Here is a 19,614-nt window from a genome sequence, read left to right as displayed (position 1 = left end):
TAAAACAACTTTGTTTTTAACCCCTTTCTTTCTATGACTGGTATCAAAGATACACAAGCTTGACAAGATAAAGAAGCAGCGTGTGTCTGAATGATTTTTTTAGATGTGAATCCAAACTGATTCGGTGACAATTTAGTCAAGTTCTGCTGTCTTATGTTTATTATCCTTTCCCATGTCTTAAATGCGTTAGCCGTTTTATTTCTCAATAGTTCTGACATTGGCTGACGTCTCCTTTACAATTGTTACAACATTATTTTCACACATAAAATGTTTAATAAACATAAGACAATTTTTATCCATAATACGAGAAATTCTAGCACCATTGTTTCAATAAAATTACCCTATTGTGCTCTGGTGCGATCACAACTGGAATATGCATCGTCAGTCTGGAGCTTTTTATACAACTATAACACTGTAAACCTGGAAAGAGTTCACCTGAAGTTTTTACGCTACATACAGTTCAAAAAGGGTAAACCGGTGAATGAAATTTGCTACCAAACTTTGATGTCAAAGTTGAGGTTACCATTGCTCTCCATCAGAAGGACAATTACTTACCTTGAGATAAACTGCGTACCCACAAGGACTACCGGACTCCGACACATGTTCCGATGCGAGCACAATTTAGCACAACTACATTCACCATTCTCCCCTGGCTTGTGTGCACAGAACTGCAAATAATTATGCAGAGCTGTTGGACTTACTCCGCGCCACTCCTGCTGCGGTTAAATCAACTTGTGCTATCCGCTGAACGGCCATAATCCGATTCTCCAACTTTTTAATGTGGTTTTCTTTTCTTTTCAATTCTTATTTACTCCCTTCCTCGGTTTATTACTGGTAAATTGTATAGCACATTATGTAACTGTTGCTATACAATGTACATTTAAACTGTTTATTGTAAGAGCCCTCTGAGCGTTTATGAATAATAAATAAGACAGAAGACCGTATAAGTTGTATACATATATATTTATTATTATTATACATTTCTTGTAATATTTACACAAATATATACACAAAATACTTCTGAATTAACAAGAAACAATTATCACAATATAGAAGGCCTGTTAGAACAGAGTGTGCAGCCATAATTTAGTAACTACTGTATTAGGTACTCGAACGGTGAATAGTATTTGTAGTAATTTATTACTACATTACAGATTTTTTAATAAATAAAATGATATACATAAAGTATCCAAGTCTCGACATTCTAAAACATGGACACTGACCAATGAACACAGTTAAGGTATATGTATACGTATATTATGTTATTATGTACAGCCTTAAATTAATCAGAATTTTTGACATCAGTATACTTTCAATATGCATCTAGATGCACTAGTGGTTCGGTGCAGTCTATGATAGATTGTGCGAATTGCTTCTAGAGTAGACTTCAGAAAATAGCAGCATGAAGCGGATAATTACTTGGTATACTCTTGATCGTTCTTCCACCCTCCCAAGTAATGGTATTTGATAAACCTACCACCTTGGGTGAGCTGAGCGGCCTCGTTAGTCACGTGACAAGCCAGAAGAAGTAAATTTCTGGGTTGAACTTTCCAAGCGAATCTCATGAAGCACATGGAGTACAGACAGAGGGCTGGAAAATAATTTTTTTTTTCATTAAATTTTTCGACAAAAACAGCAAATTTCTGTTTTATATCACCTAATGGTGCATAGGACGCTGCATTGATATAAAAATGACTTAAATTAAACAACATGGAGGTGTTTCACATTAAAAAAGCTTTAAAAAATATTCCTCTAATAAATAATCAAATGTCTTTTCAATATAGCCCATTTTTCTATTGAAAAATTAACCAATCATGTAACATGCAGCCACTTAGCCCCTTCCCTCCATGATCCCCCCCCACCCTACACAAACACATTCTGCAACATATCGCTAAATATTATTAGCCTAATTTTAGTGCATATTCGAAAATAGTGGTGTTTGCATCCCCTTAACTCTGAATTTAATTTATGTATTTTTTTGTAAATACAATGTATACTACAGTGACGGTAAAGATGAAAGTGTATTTTAGTATTTGCATGTTGGTGTAGTAAGTGTCCTGATGAAAAGACGGGTACGTCTCGAAACCGAGTAGGTAAGTAGTTAAGTGCTAAATTTACTGAGATCAATTAATATGAAAATTCATATAAATTAATCTCGGTAAATATTAGCATTTAAGTAAATACTTATAATCTCAAGGAATCATTACTTTCCATGTCAATATAATATGAAGCATTAGATAATGTGACACTATACTATCCGCCTCGTGGTCTAAGGGTCAGTCTCGCCAGCCCATGCATAGGCATCATAGGTACAATGAGTTACCTGAAGAAATAAAGGAGATAGAAAAGATTGATATATTTAAAATTAATTTGTAAAAATATGTTGTTGAGAAATTTTGATTAAAAAATTGTAATGTTACACTAAAGGTTTATATTAGTTCTTAAGGTGTAACTAACTTAAAAAAGCATAAATAAACATTTGTTTATTTGGTGGGACGTTTTTGTTTTAATAAATATATGTAATAAAAAATGCCTACAGTGTAAACAAAAGAAATGTGAATAAACAAATAAAAAATACCGCATTTGCCTACTGTGCAAGAAGTATCGGGTTCGATTCACGACACAGTTAGAATGAAATATTTATTTAAAAAGGTGTTTTTACACTGGACTAAGCACGAGAGTGATTATCTTACCTTATTTGTAACAAAAATGATCAAAATAAGCTACGGTTGGTGTACCAATGCAGTGTTCTATGCATCACTGGGTGCGGATAGGGAAATTATGATAAAACTAATGTAAATCTATCTATATATATGTAAAAGGCAATGTTCGAATGGTTGTCCTCGATGGACTGAATAACTACCGGACCGATTTGCGTGCGGTTTTCAGATAAATGTACATCTATGCGAGAAGGTTTATAGCTCATAAAATCTTAAATTTATTAAGTACAAAAAAGTTAGGAGCATTAATGTTTTTTTTATCCATCACCAGGGATGCATTCGCCGAGAATGTGTTTACAAAAAAATGGATGGAGGTTATTTTTTTTGCATAGAATTAAGAATAGTCCAGAAGGAGCGTAGAATCATATTTGAATACATCGGACTGTGTCCAATAATTCCCCCACTTAGACACACTTTCGCCGCGCGTATACGTTAAGTCGCCGGGTAACGTTGCTTGATGGGAAAAAAATAATCATAACACAAATGTAAGGTAAAAAAAAAGCAATCTGTTAATTTCGCTAAAAATTTATTGTGCACGCGGAAACATTGATTGACATGAATATAGAACAGATTAGATGAATAAATGGTCACTTAATAAGAGTAATTGAATTTATGAACTTTGAACTTAAAATATAAAACAAATTTTATTTGACACAATACGTGTTACGGACGTCAAACGGAAAGCGGCCCTTGTAGGGACCGCCACTGCGCTATATTAAAATGTTTAGACTTAGGGATCTCGGTATGTGTTAGAAATGAGCTGCCCCTCCAATAAAGACTAGTATTTGTCACTTTCGGGGGTGGCCTTTTCCATACCGAGACATTTAGAATAGGCATTTAGTTATAAATTAGTTTTAAGTATATTTTTGAATGTGCATCGTTTCGCGCTGCGTTGCCGCCGCAAGAATGCCGTGAGAGCTGGAGGGGGTAGTGCCTATATACGTGGAGGGAGGGAGACAGATGGAGCGGGCGTGCGGCCTTCTCTATCGCTCTCTCTCTCTCCGCGCGGCATACGACGGCTAGACCCGCTCGGCGGGGTGAATGGTGGGGCGCGTAGCGCGAACGGTATATAACGTGTACAAATGAAAATAAATGACACTTCTTCTCTGACGTTTGGCTTTTACTCATCTCTACTCGCTTCTCCCCGACCCGGCTTTCTACTCGATTCTACTTCACTTCGCTTGACACCTTCGCTTCACCCTGGACTTGGATTTTGGACTTCTCTCCCTACGGATTCCTGACCACGGCGAACCGGCAACTTCAACCTGAAGTAAGAGGCCCTTCTGAGGACATCTCCGGCCCTGACGAGTTAGACAAGATCGCCTAGCCTCCGCTGCCTTACAACCAGTGGATCGGGACGTGTGCGTTAGTGACTGCAGCGGAACCACAACACGACGCCGGTAGCGCGTTAGCTACAATACGGATATTTTTATATCATGCTAAATAATATTTGATGTTTTAAAGATAAATGTCATTCAAATGTCCCCCATGGCGTTGTTTAATCCGAGGTCTAATTTTCATTAGTTCTTTTATATTAAATGAGCAAAGTCGGGTAAAAAAAATTGTACCCTGGCAACATTAACGAAATTTCCATTTTGTTTCTTCGACAATCTGACAGATGGAAAAATAATTAAATTTTTAAGTAATTCATTTGCTACTTAAACATTCGTTTGTTAATAACACATGAAATGTGATGTCATCCTGTTTCTTTAAGATCCTAGCAGTATTTCTACACTTTAAAAGGACACAACACGGCATAGTTGAATTCAAATCAGGAGTTGTGTATTGAGCGACATCTACAAAGAAACTAATGGGGCAAAATGTAAACCTACTCATTTATGAGTAGTTGAGTCGCCTTCTGTTTGATGTGCGTATGCGGTTTCTGGACTATTCTTAATTCTATGTTTTTTTGTATATAAAAAAAGTATGTTTTTGAATGTTTACAGACAACATTTGTTTTTTTATGGATCCTTATCAGATTATTTCATTGAATTCCTTATAATTTCTACCCATTTATTTCTTTTTTCTGGATTTTTGGTTATACTAAAATATTAACTAACAATCAACACATTTTTGAAAATCGCATTCCTAACTGAAGTGCATCCCTGAGCAGAGTGACATTTGCTAAGAGAATTCTTTATTTGAAAATAATTGATTGTTTTATGTTTTGGAATTCAAACATAAACAAATATTTAGGTAGGTACCTACATGAATGCAATATTTGAATATCTACATATTACTTTTAGATTTGGAATTTAATCATAAACAAGTACCTACCTACTTACCAGGGGCGAATGCTCCTTATAATCGATTACATGCAGCTTACCATATTTTTTTGACATCGTAAGTAATGTTTTATAATCCTGTAGTATTATTAGGAAAAAATATATCACTTTTCTTGGGTAAGTAAATTGATATATTCCTTTATTCCATACAGCGACCAGTTGCGCCTCTATTGGCCAAAATTATTACTACTGGATTACACGAGATTACTCTGCTCACTTTAAAATCACTAATTCAAATACGTCTTTAACCTAAAACATTAGAATCTCGTTCGAAAAATTACACTTGCGATTACAGTAAAATCTTGCAGCTTTCATTAATGCAATTTAGTCTTTCAATACTTTTTCATAAGGGCTAGTATTCTTTGAAATACATCAATTTGACTTATGACAGTCTAAGGGAGGTGACAATATACGCACTCGTTATGTGTGAAAAAGAGATAACGAATATATTTTGTATGTTTTAACACGAAAGTTACAATAATAAGTAAGTAATTGACAGTAATTGATCATACTTATGTTTCGGTGGTTTGAAAGTAAATTTGCTTTAAAATAAATGAATATATTGATATTTTAATCGAAATGAATTGATATTTTAATCCATAATATAGTATAAATCCTTTAGTGGGTTTTAAAAAAACATAGATTCGCTAATTGTTTTTTTGTTGTAATTCGTTTTTGTGCATACGATGACAGTTGAATATTGTAGGTCTTCAGTATCCATTTAAACTTTTAAAATTTAGTTAGAGTTATGATAAAAACGTTACTACTTTATAGTGTTAAGAATAAATATATATGAAGAATTATAAGGGGTATAACTTATGTATAAGTTAACTATATGTATAACTTATGTTGTTTTGTGAATAATAATGTGATATAAAAGTCGATGAAACAATGATTCTTAAAACGTAATTTATGTTTTGTTTGGTGAACTATCGTACTCGGTAAGGAATATTTTTAAATTATTTAATTATTATCATTTATTAAGAAATAGTGTTTTATTTCAAGACAAGTTATACTAGTCTGACTTAACCAAAGATGCACTGGTGCGCTAATGAATTATCCAGTTCATTAATTACTTTTTCGATGCTTAGCCCAAAACGCGAAATAGCTGCGCGGTTGGGTCGTTGCTCTCTGATGATGAAGGCGGGGGTTCGAGTTCACAGGTGTTCCTTTTTTTTTTGCAATTATGTTTTTTTAAATTGTATTTTTTAAATCAAATGTTTGTGCTACATTCGAAAATATTTTTACTGAAACTATTAGCCGCTGGAGCCATTTGTTAGGAATTATTTATTAAATATAAAATAGACTTGTTTTTTATATGCCATACTACCGCTATGGACATTTTATCAGAATTTTCATAGCTTACCAATTTAAAACTCACCGCTCGCCACTGCTACTTACCAATAAGTTACAACATCTTTTTTACGGTTTTCCAAACGGTTTTTACAAAAGATTTTTTAGTAAATTTTTGTAAGTATACTTAATTATGTTTAATCTTAAGAGGAAATGCGGTCTGACTTTTCTTCATACAAATGTATTCAAGTATTTTATCTCGTTTTTTTTACATTAACAATAACAACAACAAACTATCACGCCGCTTCCCCGTAAGGGTAGGCAGAGAGGATAGAATGCCACATCACTCTATCTTTGCATTCAGATCTCGCTTCCTCTACATTAATAGATCTTCTCATGCGCTGATTATTCCGACTTTTACCATGTCCTTTTTCAAGTATTTGTTGGATTTGGTCATGCCATGTCTTTCACGGTCTTCCTCTATTTCCGCATCCATGAACATTCGCATTGTATATATTTTTAGCCGTTCTTTCGTGGTCCATTCGCTCTACTCTTTTTAACACATTGTACCTTTGACGTGTCCCTATATTGTTTTGTTTTAAAAAAATTAGTTTGCTATAGGAACTAGAACCATCCGAACTCGTAAAAAGCACAGTTTTATCTGCTGTCTTTGGGCGCACGGCGCACGGTATACAAATATAAATATTTAAAAAAAACCCAAAACATACCCATACAGACAATTTTATTCTGATACTCTGTCTAAAAAACTAACAAAATCGGTTCAGTTTTGAGGTGCGGAAAACGGTACAGCGAAACGTAGATTTTGTCTATTCTAACATAAGATCTGACAAGCAGTTGTCTTTTTCGCACATTATCGGGGAGGCATCTGCAAGACAGTGACAGGGAAACGATGTTCAAACACCTATTTATTTAAAAAAAAATTTGTCATCACAATTTATCTAAACCGAAACACAAAAACAATCATGTATACGCATATATAGAAATTTATATAATATAATTTGTATATATTTAGCAAAAACTCAAATCTAGCAATAGCCAAGCATTGCCGGGTTCAGCTCGTTTAATATAAATTACTTTACTTAAATAAGTACTGGGCGCTCACAAACAGAGTGACAAATTAAAAAATCAAATCCGATTTTTGTTTGGCAATGAGTTGGGTTTTATAGATAAATTTTGATTGTTTATATAACGAGAGAGAATTTATTTGTTAGATATTCAACTGTGTTATTTTAGGAATCTTATGCCATGTTTTCAATTCCAAAGAAGTTTTATTCATTTTGTTTCTCGAAATGTTTGTTTAGAGCATTGTTTTTCAACCTGTGGGTCGCGACCCCCTGGGGGTCGCGGAGCCTCTGAAGGGGGGTCGCGAGAGGTCGAGAAAACTTCAGTTTTTTTATACAACAAATAATTTGTGAGACTTAAATAAAAAGTCGTTAAGAGTTAAAATTATTATATTTAACAAAATTTCCCTATAGTCAATCATACAAGTCAGAAAAATGCTAGTTCAAAACATGTTATTACAAAGAAAATAAATATTAAAAATGTGTTTAAATAGAAAATGATTACATCTGTGCTTGCTTATCTTCGTTCATTTTAATGTGAAGGTTGCGCTTGAGTTTGTTCAATTAATTTCTCCCATCGTGGATCCGTTTTTGCCACATTAAGTATTAAATGGCACAATTCTTTCTTCAAATTATGTAACACCATTTTCATACCAGATTTATATGAGTTGATGTTGATCTCGCTTCCGACTTCTTCAATGAAAGACTGTGTCCACACAAATACATCAAAGTTGTTTTGATTTATAGATGATGACCACAATTAATTTTTTTTTATAAAGCCATGGAGTTTGTCTTTTGCTGTAATGACATTTTCATCACGCCATTGAAGACTTTTATTCAAGTTATTTAAATGTTCAAATAAGTCAGAAAGAAAAGCCAATTTTAAAAGGAATTCTGGGTCAGAAATGAATTCAGAGTAATGTGACTTGGCTTGCTGTAAATATACTAATAGTTCAGCGCGAAGTTCCATAACTCTGGTCAGTACCTTGCCTTTTGATAACCACCTAACTTCTGTATGGTAAAGCAAATTACGGTGTAGTGTCACAAATGATTCGAAACAATCGAGTCTGCAACGCTTTTCCTTTAATAGAATTTACAATGTTAATAATAATATTAAGAACTTGACTGTATTCTTGCGGTAAGGATTTGGCTGCAAGAGCTTGGCGATGGAGAAAGCAATGCATCCAACAAGCGTTTGGCATCTGTTCTTTCAGTCTAGCAATAAATCCACTGTTCGCACCAGTCATGGCTTTTGCTCCGTCACTACAAATAGCAATGCATTTTTGTGCCCAATCGATATTCATATCTTGCGTAGCTTCAAGGAACATGTCATGCATACATACATTGACCTGTAGTATTTTTGGGAAGTGCCTTGCAAAATAGTATTTCTTCCATTATTATTTCATTGGATTCAAAACGCACAAAAGCTACAAATTGCGCACAACTCGCAATATCCGTTGATTCATCAAATTGCAAGGATACAAAAGAACTTTTCATTATTTTTTCTATGACTTGATCACGAACATCAGTCGCCATATTGCTTATCCTGCGTCGAATGATATTGTCAGAGAGAGGTATACTTTTGAGCTTTTCGACCTCTTGCTTGCCAAACATAATCTCTGCTATATCTAAAGCCGCTGGTAAAATCAAATTTTCGGCAATAGTGTGAGATTTCCCTGCTTTAGCCACACGAAAAGCTACTCGATAACAAGCGAGCAACGCTTTCTCATTCAGGTTGGACATTTGTCCTAGAGCAGTTTTTTGACGTTCAAGAGCTTTTAATTTTCGCTCAAAAAATTCCACGGGTTTATTTTTTTCATTAGGATGTTTTGTGTTTAGGTGGCGTACCAACTTCGATGGCTTCATGCTTTCTCTTGACAAAATTTCAAAGCAAACTATGCACTGCGGTTTACTGTCAATCACAGTAAACCCAAATTTTAAATAAATGTCGTCATAAAGACGTTTTTTCTTTATTCCACTACTCCCGCTAGACGTTGATGGTTCTGATGATCTTTTCAGGAATTTATCCATTTTCAATTATAACAACTCAAATAAATGCATACCGTAAAACAAGTGGTTCGCGCTCTTCAAACAATTAAACAGCAGACATGACCACGCGTGACTTACGCTCACAAATCAGTCTATAATTACTCCAACTCCAAAGCACCTTACAGTCCACATAACACCGAATTTACACTTCTGAATCGTTTCCACTTATCGGGATTGCTTCTGATTCCACTTGCTTCGCTGTCTTGCATCAAACTGCCATGGCCGCGGTCGACCGCTGTATTTATAGGCCAACGCATTCTAGCGAGAATTATCTCAAAGCGTAAAGAAACGTCTCGAAACTTGTGGATCTTTCGGACTACCAGCGCCATCTGTTGCTAACATCCGGAACCTGCATTAGTTCCTAGTGTTACCAACAGATGGCGCTGGGAATCTAACCCTAACGGTATATTTTATTTATTTATATACATCTAATATGTTTGTATTTGTTTGTTAGTTATCAATTGGCCACGTATTCAATTTATAATTATATGTTTAACGTACTTAATACTTAATTATATGTTTATATCGGATTGCAAATAACGCAAACGCCTAAAATTTTTGTAAGTATTATATATTTTTAACATACATGGAAAAAAGGGTTGGGGGGTCGCGAAATATTTTTTGATACTAGGGGGGTCGTGACATGAAAAAGGTTGAAAAACGCTGGTTTAGAGTAAATAAAATAAAATCTTAACTATACACAAGTACAAGGGGCGTTCAATATATTCTCAGTATTGATATGAAGGAGTGCAACTATGAATGAATATATAGTTAATTACCTTGTTATATTTCCAAAATGAGTTTGTTGTAACTCCTGGGAGTACAAAAAAAAAATTGTATGATTTAATAAATAAAATATATTGCACTTATTAGTAGTAAGTTCCGAGTTTCATAACAAACAGATCATTAGTCGTAGCTGTCCCCGAAACACAAGCAAGATGAGTTTATTTGCAAAGTTAAACAAACTCGCGTTCCGTTCCGTTATAAAATTGCTCACCAAACAAGGAAAAAAATCAGAAAACCACAAAGAGATGTCAGAAGTTTACGGGGAGTCTGCTCCTTCATTATCGACAGTTCAAAAGTGGTCTGGTGAATTTAAGAGGGGCAGAGAGAGCATAGAAGACGACGAGCGATCCGGTCGGCCAATCGAGGCCAAGAGGGAGGCGATCAAAGAGAAAAGGCGGGGGAAGTTGGCCAAAGGGATCCTGCTCCTCCACGACAATGCACCGGTGCACAAGGCTCAAGTTGCAAAGGCTGCAGTTCGTGAATGCGGTTTCGCAGAAATCAATCACCCACCGTGTAGTCCAGACCTGGCACCGAGGGATTTTTTTCTGTTTCCAATTCTATAGATAGACATTTGTGAGAAACGATTTGACGACGATGACTCGTTAAACGCGGCGATTAATAAGCATTTTGATAACAAACAGGAATAATTTTTTTTGAGGGTTTAAATAAATTGATTGTTAGAAAAATATTAAGGGTGACTGTTGCCGATGTAACGCCGCATATATTAACTTGGCGGCCCTTCCTGGGGCTTTTTGATATATTTTTTAGCATAGGGACTTCAGTATGTGTATGCGAAGTACTACCTCTCCAATAAAGACTAACATTTGTCGCTTTCAGGGGTGGTCATCGCCATACTGAAGCACGTAAAGAATAGGAATTATCTAATAAAATATAATTACTCCCGACTTAACACGGAATTTTCTAACAAGTTGGGACATAAAAAACATATAATTGTGTCTATGTAAAATTGTGTATTTTGTGCATTAAATAAAATAAATAAATAAATTGAATGTATCATATTTACTGCGTCATCAAGTTATTTCTGTGCATATTTTCTGTTTGAATATTAATCGCTGCGTCGGCAATGAACTGCGGCCGGGTAGCAGGAGGGGGGTGTCCGTATACGTGGCGCGAGACAGACTGATAAAGTGGGCGAATGCGCTCGCTATCTCTCTCGCCGCGTGATTGGCCAACCTAGTACCGCCCGCTATTGGTCTAGCAGCGATGCCCCACGGCGAAACATATTGTATATATATATATATATATATAGGCCCGCCGGGCAAATAATAAATCAGTCATTCGTCAACACCACTAAGGGCTTTTATTCTCCACTTCGTCTCCCAACTTCGATTTAACCGGACCTCACCGCCACCTGAAATATTCGACCGCCGCCCCCCCCCCTGGACTGGGAACTCGGATACTCTCTGGATTGGATTATGGACTCTGGATAAATTGGACCCTTGGCTACTTCTCCGGAACACCCCCGTTGTTCCTGCCGACGGAGCGATACTGGCCTTACAAACCGGCTGCCTACTTCAGAATTGCGGCCGCCAGTGCTACCCACTGGCAACCCTGCAAGGGATCTCTAGGCAGCGATACCTCCACGGAGCTTATCGTTCGCCGGCCGCGGCTCTCCTACGCCCGGCCATACTGCGGTGACACCTGCCCCTACAATTTACAGTTCTTGTGACTGGCGCGATTGCTACGGAAGACAGTGATCTGCTGCGTCTGTTACACTGACTATATTGAGAAATAAAAAATATATTATTAACCTAAGTCTTTTCCTTCATACCCATACCGAGAATATACTGAAAGCCCCTCGTATGTCATCATAAATAACAACAGCTTACTTAAATTTATTTATGAACTATATTATGGCCTGAGCCAATTACAACAGTTATATGAAGAAACATAATATGTATAAGAAACTGAACAAAAGGAACATGAAACTATGTATGTAGCAAAGACAAACAAGGGCAAAAAAATAATGATATACAATATATTAAAAACACGATCATGTTTATCAACTTATACGACTTTGAACTAACCAAATAAAAAGCCGGAAGATCTATCCCAATGAATTCCAAGTTGTGTGACAGATTGAATAATCTACACATCAAATACTTTATAATGCACAGATCCGATGACATGGTCCAGGGTCACAATTATAAACACTATTTTAAATAGGCTTCTCTATTATCACAGATTAGACTTTTTGTCAAAAGTGTTCACTTCAAAACTATTAAAAAATAAAATAAATCTTCGATTTTGTTTTAATTGCATTAAAAGCAAAAAATGCTCGCTTGAACATGATTTTTATACAACATTTGACAATTCCCAGAAGGTATGGTTAACTTTTTGTATGTCTGTATCCACCGAGGTATTGCGAAGCCGGCTCTATTGACATCTCAATACTCTAGGTGCTCTCAGAAAGATAGGAAAAATATAATAATTATATTTATTTTTTATAATGGCAATGTTTTAACTAACCAAAGTTTTACAATCGAACGGCTAGATGCTGCCATATATTAATATGGCAGCTGACAGTTATGTCAGGTTTAATTTGAATTTAAAATTTACTAATTTTTTTTTCGTATTTAAATAGGCTTTTCAGAAAAAAGCAGCCCCCTCGGAATGATTAAAATTTTTAATAAAACATAATTAAAGCAAAAATTGTACGGTGAAACAAGCATTTTTGTCATTTTAAATAACTAGATACATATCTATGTACCGTGACGTACGCTTCCCCTTGATACATATGGATGTACCCACCCAAAACTGAAAGTTGGGGGTGTCGGTAATGTATCTTCGCCATCGCTCGGGAGAATTTATCTTCAACTATACCGTCATGGTGAAGTTGTGACGTCCTTAACTTCTAATTGTAATTGCAGCCCAGATCACCTAATTAGATTATCTCGTGACCCTGGTTATCAACCTGGTTATGCCCGGATTAAAGGCGGTGCAGTCTCATTCTCTCAGAGGAAGTTGTTGTGTAAATGTAACACACAGCACTATTTTCGTAACAACTTGCATTAGACTTAATTAGCATTTCATTCAAATTAACAAACTTATAATAGCATTTGGTAATGTTATTTATATTTCATTTAAAATTCAAATAGCTAATACCATTTAAATTTACTGTTGTTAAATTGACTGAATTAGACCGTAAATAAATTATTTTATCCCTACCCTAAATGCTATTAAATATTTCATTCTCAAAACGGTTCTCTGTAAAAATATTTACCAATTAACTCCCTGAAGGATTAAATCCAGTAACTGTCTATGAAGACTATACATATTTACGAAAGATATTATTGATATGGAAAGTATTTCAGGGTACTCACCAAATGTCATTTTTCCACTGATGTACTTGGGATTCTTATTAATGTCCGCTAGGGCTGCAATAGGGATCCCCCAATTGGCTACTGGACCCCAGAAATGGGTGCTGAAAGAGTTACATGTGCCCGTTATTACTGGTTTATAGTGTTGCGATTTTGCTGGAGGCCTAAGCCTGAACCCGGTGGTAGCCCTAAACTGGAGTCCCACAGCTAAAGGGAGACTTGGCATATATGCAGTTTTATAACTTAAATGGCTGACAAAAATAACAAAAAAAAAAAAACACTTATTAATTCAAAACTAATTTAATTTACCCTTTCTTTTTTTCTATTATACTAGGTAGTCAAAAAAACATACAGTTATTTTTATAAGGTACACTAGAAGCTTAGAGAGATAGGTGTACCTTTAATGCATTTGATTTTAAATATATTAAAAAATATGCGAGTATATAAAATAAAATACGAGCAATAATATTTATTGAGTTGGTTTATTTTGTAAAACTCCATATTACAATCTTCATAGTTAAATCAAACACCGATTTGAATCTATTTACATTTTTTATTTAATAAAAATTATAAAAAATAAGTAGACATAAATCGACGTTTGATTTAAATACATATTTATTTTTAAAGAAATATTTGCATTCTTATGATTTACCTGAATATTTAATTTTGAGGGCTGAGGACAGAGTTACGAGTTATTAATAACTCACTATTAGAAAATAAATAAGCGTAAGACTGATAACCTTACCTGCATGTAACAAAAAATGTTCAAGATACTCTGCGATTAGTGTACCAATGCAGTGCCCAATCCTCCATTGGGTGCGGAAAGGGAATGATGATTAAAAAATGGGAATCAAGTTGGGGTAGAGTGGAATTCGAACCACGGTCCTTTGAGGTGTGAGTCCGAGATACCAGCCACGTGACCACAATCCGATTCAGATTGAGATCAACATAAGAATATTTTGATTAATAAATTTAGTATATATCCAGACAGTTAACAATCTCATGAACTTCATGTGCACAAATCAGTTTCTCGGAAAGGCCATTCCATTAAACCGCAACTTGGTTGCATGCGTGTGCGTGGTGTTGGTGTAAGTGGTGCTTATTTATATTGCCAATCAAAATAAACAAGTAACCACTACAATTAATAATATGAATCATAATGTATAAAAAATGTGAGTCAAGGTCCTGTAATCTTAAGAGCCATTAGGGAAATAGTATTTTCATTAATCTGGCTATTCTGTATCAAGAAACTATTAGCACCGAAAGTAAAACAAAATTGTAAACGTCATTCGAAAGAAAATTTTCTGCTATACACGACATTTTGTTTGCTTTTACGTTACATATAAAAAAATTATTTTGTTTACAAGCCTTCAAAATTGAATGTAAAGTAGACGAAAGTGAGCATTGTTGACACCTCATTCTGTTTCCGTTCAATCAAGGGAATAAAGGTGAAAGCAAATAAGGAGAATACATTATAGACTAATTTGTTGTAAAACAAATGAAACATTTCATCGAGGGATAGCAGAAATCCGATGCTGATCACTAAAATTATCTATTATATTATACCTTTGCACTCGAAAAGTTTTTGTTTTGTGCATACCGCCAACTAGAGGCATTTTAAAGAAAAAAACATTTGCATTGAAATATAATTAAATTTATACAACTAAAAGCACATTAGTAGTTTACATAAACAATTCCCAACGTGAAGTCTAGGTTTAGTTTTGCAGGTTTCGCAATATATCGTGTTTATTTTCTTCCACCCGGAATTTTTCCATTTACCTTTCATCCCCAACTACTTGTCTATTTTCATAGATATTTGGTTGTGGTCCCGTGGCTAGTGTCTCGGACTCACAGACCAAAGGTCCGTGGTTCGAATCTCACTCTAGATTTATTTTTTATTTTTTTTTCTCATTCACACTCTACCCCAACTTGATTCCATTTTCTAATAGTGAGTTATTTACAACTCGTTGAAAATGGCCCTCAAAATTAAATATTAGGATAAATCATAAGAACGCAAATATTTCTTTTTATAAAAAAAAAAAAAATTTGGGATGAAAAAGTCTCGAAAACATTATTTTTATTTATTGTTACCTGCTAAGGTTTATTTATTGAAATGTGACTGCAACATTCCAGCGCAGTACACGTTGAATTATGATATTTCTCAACACAGTTAGCTTATACAATAATAATATAACGGGATAGTACACGTGCCGTGCATGAATCAAGGCAGCAAACATAAAGCAAAATTCATATTGCTTTTTAAAATATTTCACTTTTGTCAGATAATTATTATTATGAAATTCATTCTCATGCTATTGAAAGGGTACAAAATAAATTCTTGCGCTTTACTATAAATTAAAAATACCTGTTGAACCTTAAATTATGATTTTCTTAGAAGTGAAATGAGATTACTTGAATTGTCAGACCGAAGAGTTATAGCTGATTTGTTTTTCTTATTTAAAATAATAAAATCAATAATTGACAGCCCTGCTTTACTTGAACTCAAATTCGAATACCTGGTAGGTGCACTAGAAGTATACAATTATTTTATTGTAACAATTCTCGTACCAACTTCGAAATGCATTCACCTATATCCAGAATACATAGGTATGGAAATAAGTTCGAAAAAATATTTGATATTTTTAATACTAACTCTGTTAATACATTAAAATGTAATCTCACTGGTTATTTTTTAGAAAAGGAATGAATTTATTTAAAAATATATTATTAAATTTAACTTTGTTTTCCTGGATATGTATTTTTGTTTATTTATTTTTATATAAATTATACATTTGTGGATTAATTGCCAAATTCTAGATGATAAAATAAAGGTGTTAAAAGATTATTTAAGCTTTCATATTGATCCAAAAAACGTATTATTTATAAAGTATTATTGTAGCATTTTTTTCTTTTTTATTATTACCTAGCTAAATACTAGCCACTTTATGTTTATGTAAAATTATTCTTAATTTTACTTTGCTATATTTATATTTAGAGCATAAGATTTTCTCACTTTAATTGTTATCTTTTATTTGTCATCTTGGATATTTTATGTTTCTTTTTTACTTTTTTGTAGGTTTTTTTAAAAAATATTTTACTTTTAACTAATTTGTTTAGTTTTAATTATTCAGTTGAATTATAGAGTTATATTTCATATTCTATATTACATAATGAATTGTTCACTGCTGTGATTATTTCTGTAAAACTTTTTATTGTAAAAGGTTTCTTGAACCGTTAATATAAAAATAAATAAATAAATAATTATTTATTTAATTATGTAAATATATAAATGGTATGTACAAAAGATACATATGTCACAACTTGCAAATACAAACTATTACTTATGTTCTTTCAAAACAAATCAATTCCAGAATTATTAATCAATTGACCCAGTTGATCTTCCATCTATTAAAAAAGCACACAGCTCGTGCCAAATGTAAATAATACGGTCTCGAGTTAGTTCATTAAAAAAGCATATTCGTAAAGAAGCTTAAAAATATCAGATATATATTGATATTAAGTCCTTTTTTCATAAATTAGTATAATATACAGTGTGTCTGGAAAGTAATGTCAGTGATTTTTTTGACGCGACTGTACGTCAGAGCGCGCGCGGACCGGTTGAGAATGGTAGTGGGGGAAGTCAGCTAACGAACGCTGGATTTCTCAGTCTTCTCCGGCCATCCGGAGAGTGACGACAGGAATTTCCGCAGAAGTTGTTTTGGAAGCTTGTACAAAAGTCGAAAATGTCGAAATGCAGCGGTCGGTAGAGCAAAGGATGTCGATCAAGTTTTGTGTCAAACTTGGCAAGACTGCCGCGGAAACTGTTCAAATGATCAAAACTGCTTTTAAAGAAGACAATCTGTCAAATCGGCAAAAGGTCGGCTTCCCCTCACCCCGAGAAGGCCAGGATGAGCAGATCCAAAATCAAGACGATGCTCATTGCGTTTATTCCCAGATATTTAACGTAGTCAACTGGTTTTAAAACCTGGGACGAACAATTAATATCAAAGGACTGGTCTATCACGAGTTTATATCACCTGGTACAACTTGAAAGCTAAATTTTACGTCGAAGTGCTGATAAGACTGAAACACAGGATTCAACACATCCGGCTGGACATCGCAGACGACTGGAAGTTGCTTCACGACAACGCGTTGGCTTACAGCGCTTTCCTCGTCACCAAGTACCTGGCCAAAGCGGGGGTCCCAATGATTCCCCAGCTCCCTTACAGTCCGAACCTGGCTTCCCCCGACTTCTTTTTGTTTCCACGCCTGAAAGGCCCCATGAAAGGAAAGCATTTCGAGACTACCGAGGGGATCCAAGCAGCTTGTACTGCGGCCTTAAGGAGCATTCTAGAGGAGGCTTACTGAGGCGCATTCGATGCCTGGTAAAATCGCTGGAGCCGATTCATCAATGCAGGAGGAGCCTATTTTGAAAAATTTTGATGTGTCGTAACAAAAAGTTCAATAAATTCATTGTAATCAATTCACTGATATTACTTTTCGGACACACCATGCATGTTTCATTAAATGTGAAAAAAACGTGCATTTTGTTGTTGGATTATTGAAATAAAATAAATCAATGGATTTAGTTTGGATTCATTTTATTATATTTTCAGATTATTGCGTGAGTCACGACTTAACCCTTGTAGCCCGGATGTTTGATTTACAGCCGGCGCATCATAAACAGCCAAATTGCAAATTAGGTATAAAAATTCCCATTAAGTTTTCAAAACAATAGAAATAGATTCCGGGTCAGGGGTTACCACTTCTAATTTCAGAATTGAAAAAAATTTAACAGTGCAATGAATAATCAGTAAGATTTCTAAAAAAAACGTCAAGAAAGCGGCACTCTAAATAAGAACATGGGTACTGGATTCAAATCGCACCGCAATAAGTGTAATTGATCTTTACTAAACTATTTACATGTTTGTGAGTTCAATTATACACGAGTAAATGTTAAAAAAAAAAAAAAAATTTTGTGTACACCAAAGACATTATAATTCTGCGTGCTTAAATAAATAATGGGTTTAGGCCTCGTGGTGTAGTGGTCAGCGCGTTTGCCTACCATGCAAGAGGTCTCGGGTTTGATTCCCGACATGGAAATTTATTTAAAAAGGTGTTTTTACACTAGAATAATTCATAGTCCCTGGACTGGTACCTGAAGCGTATGACTGATGATCTTACGTTCATGTTACGAGTTAAATGCGACAAAAATCATAAGATATAAAATAATATCAAAAATACACAACATATATATTGTAATTAAATATGATTACCTCATAAAATACGACCTAAGTTCGGGGCTCTTCAATTTTTGGGTGATAGTGCGGAAAACCATGGTGAGAATGTAATATTTTACAACTTCGCCGGATTGTTTAACTCAAATTTGACAGATCAAATGATTATATAAAATGATAACCTTTAAGTGCGGAAAACAATTTAGTACATAAACGAAAATTTCAAATTTCCTTTAGGCTGGCAAGACCTTGTTGTTTTATAAAATTTCTAGCATTCTTTTCTGAGACAGACTATCACGAATAGGAATATAAAGTAAATAGTCGATTTCACAACTTCTTAGAGGATGCCAAATCCAAATGTCAGAAATTTAACTATCTCATGTGTTATGTGTTGCTCACATATCAAATAATTAAATACGCATGTATATTTTTAAACGTAAAGTGTTACCAATTCCAAAATGAAAAAATACCAACAATATTTTAGTGACAATTAAATAGGTACCTACTAATTTTTATGTTGAATGTTTATAGGGTTGGGACAGGAGAGTTAGAATAATATACAGGTGTTAGGCGCATCGTTTGCCAAATTGAATTGGCTGAAAGAAGTGGTCATTTGCTATCTAATTAGCCCCAGTAACAAATTTTAGGCCACACGTATTTTTTTATTTATCGAAAATCCGAAAATGAATCATTAAAATTTAAATTTTAAAAAAGTTGTGGGTATAGGCCGTAGCTAATAGGAGTTTGATTATAACTGACCTAATTAGTTATTCAACAATTAGGTTGTTCTTTTTTACATTCATTCATTTGTAATATTTTTT

The 19,614-nt window shown here is 34.4% G+C and overlaps 1 protein-coding gene across 1 annotated transcript; it reads right to left on the bottom strand.

Annotated features, from left to right (window-relative positions):
• Nucleotides 1–944: 944 nt before the first annotated feature.
• Mpc1 (mitochondrial pyruvate carrier) lies at nt 945–19,217 on the bottom strand. The gene is made up of 3 exons (XM_088236013.1): nt 18,833–19,217; nt 13,560–13,660; nt 945–1,591 (listed from the first exon to the last, which is right to left on the bottom strand). The coding sequence occupies exons 1-3, from the start codon at nt 18,892–18,894 to the stop codon at nt 1,416–1,418; spliced, it is 339 nt and encodes a 112-aa protein (XP_088092139.1). The 5' UTR covers nt 18,895–19,217; the 3' UTR covers nt 945–1,415.
• Between the last annotated feature and the right edge of the window lie 397 nt (nt 19,218–19,614).

Source organism: Micrasema longulum, unplaced genomic scaffold (genome assembly GCF_059751315.1).
Source record: "Micrasema longulum isolate JH-2025_06_02 unplaced genomic scaffold, ASM5975131v1 h1tg001491l, whole genome shotgun sequence".
Lineage (NCBI taxonomy): Eukaryota > Metazoa > Arthropoda > Insecta > Trichoptera > Brachycentridae > Micrasema > Micrasema longulum.
The sequence above is the reverse complement of the archived record's forward strand: the minus strand, read 5'-3'. Positions and strand labels throughout refer to the sequence as shown.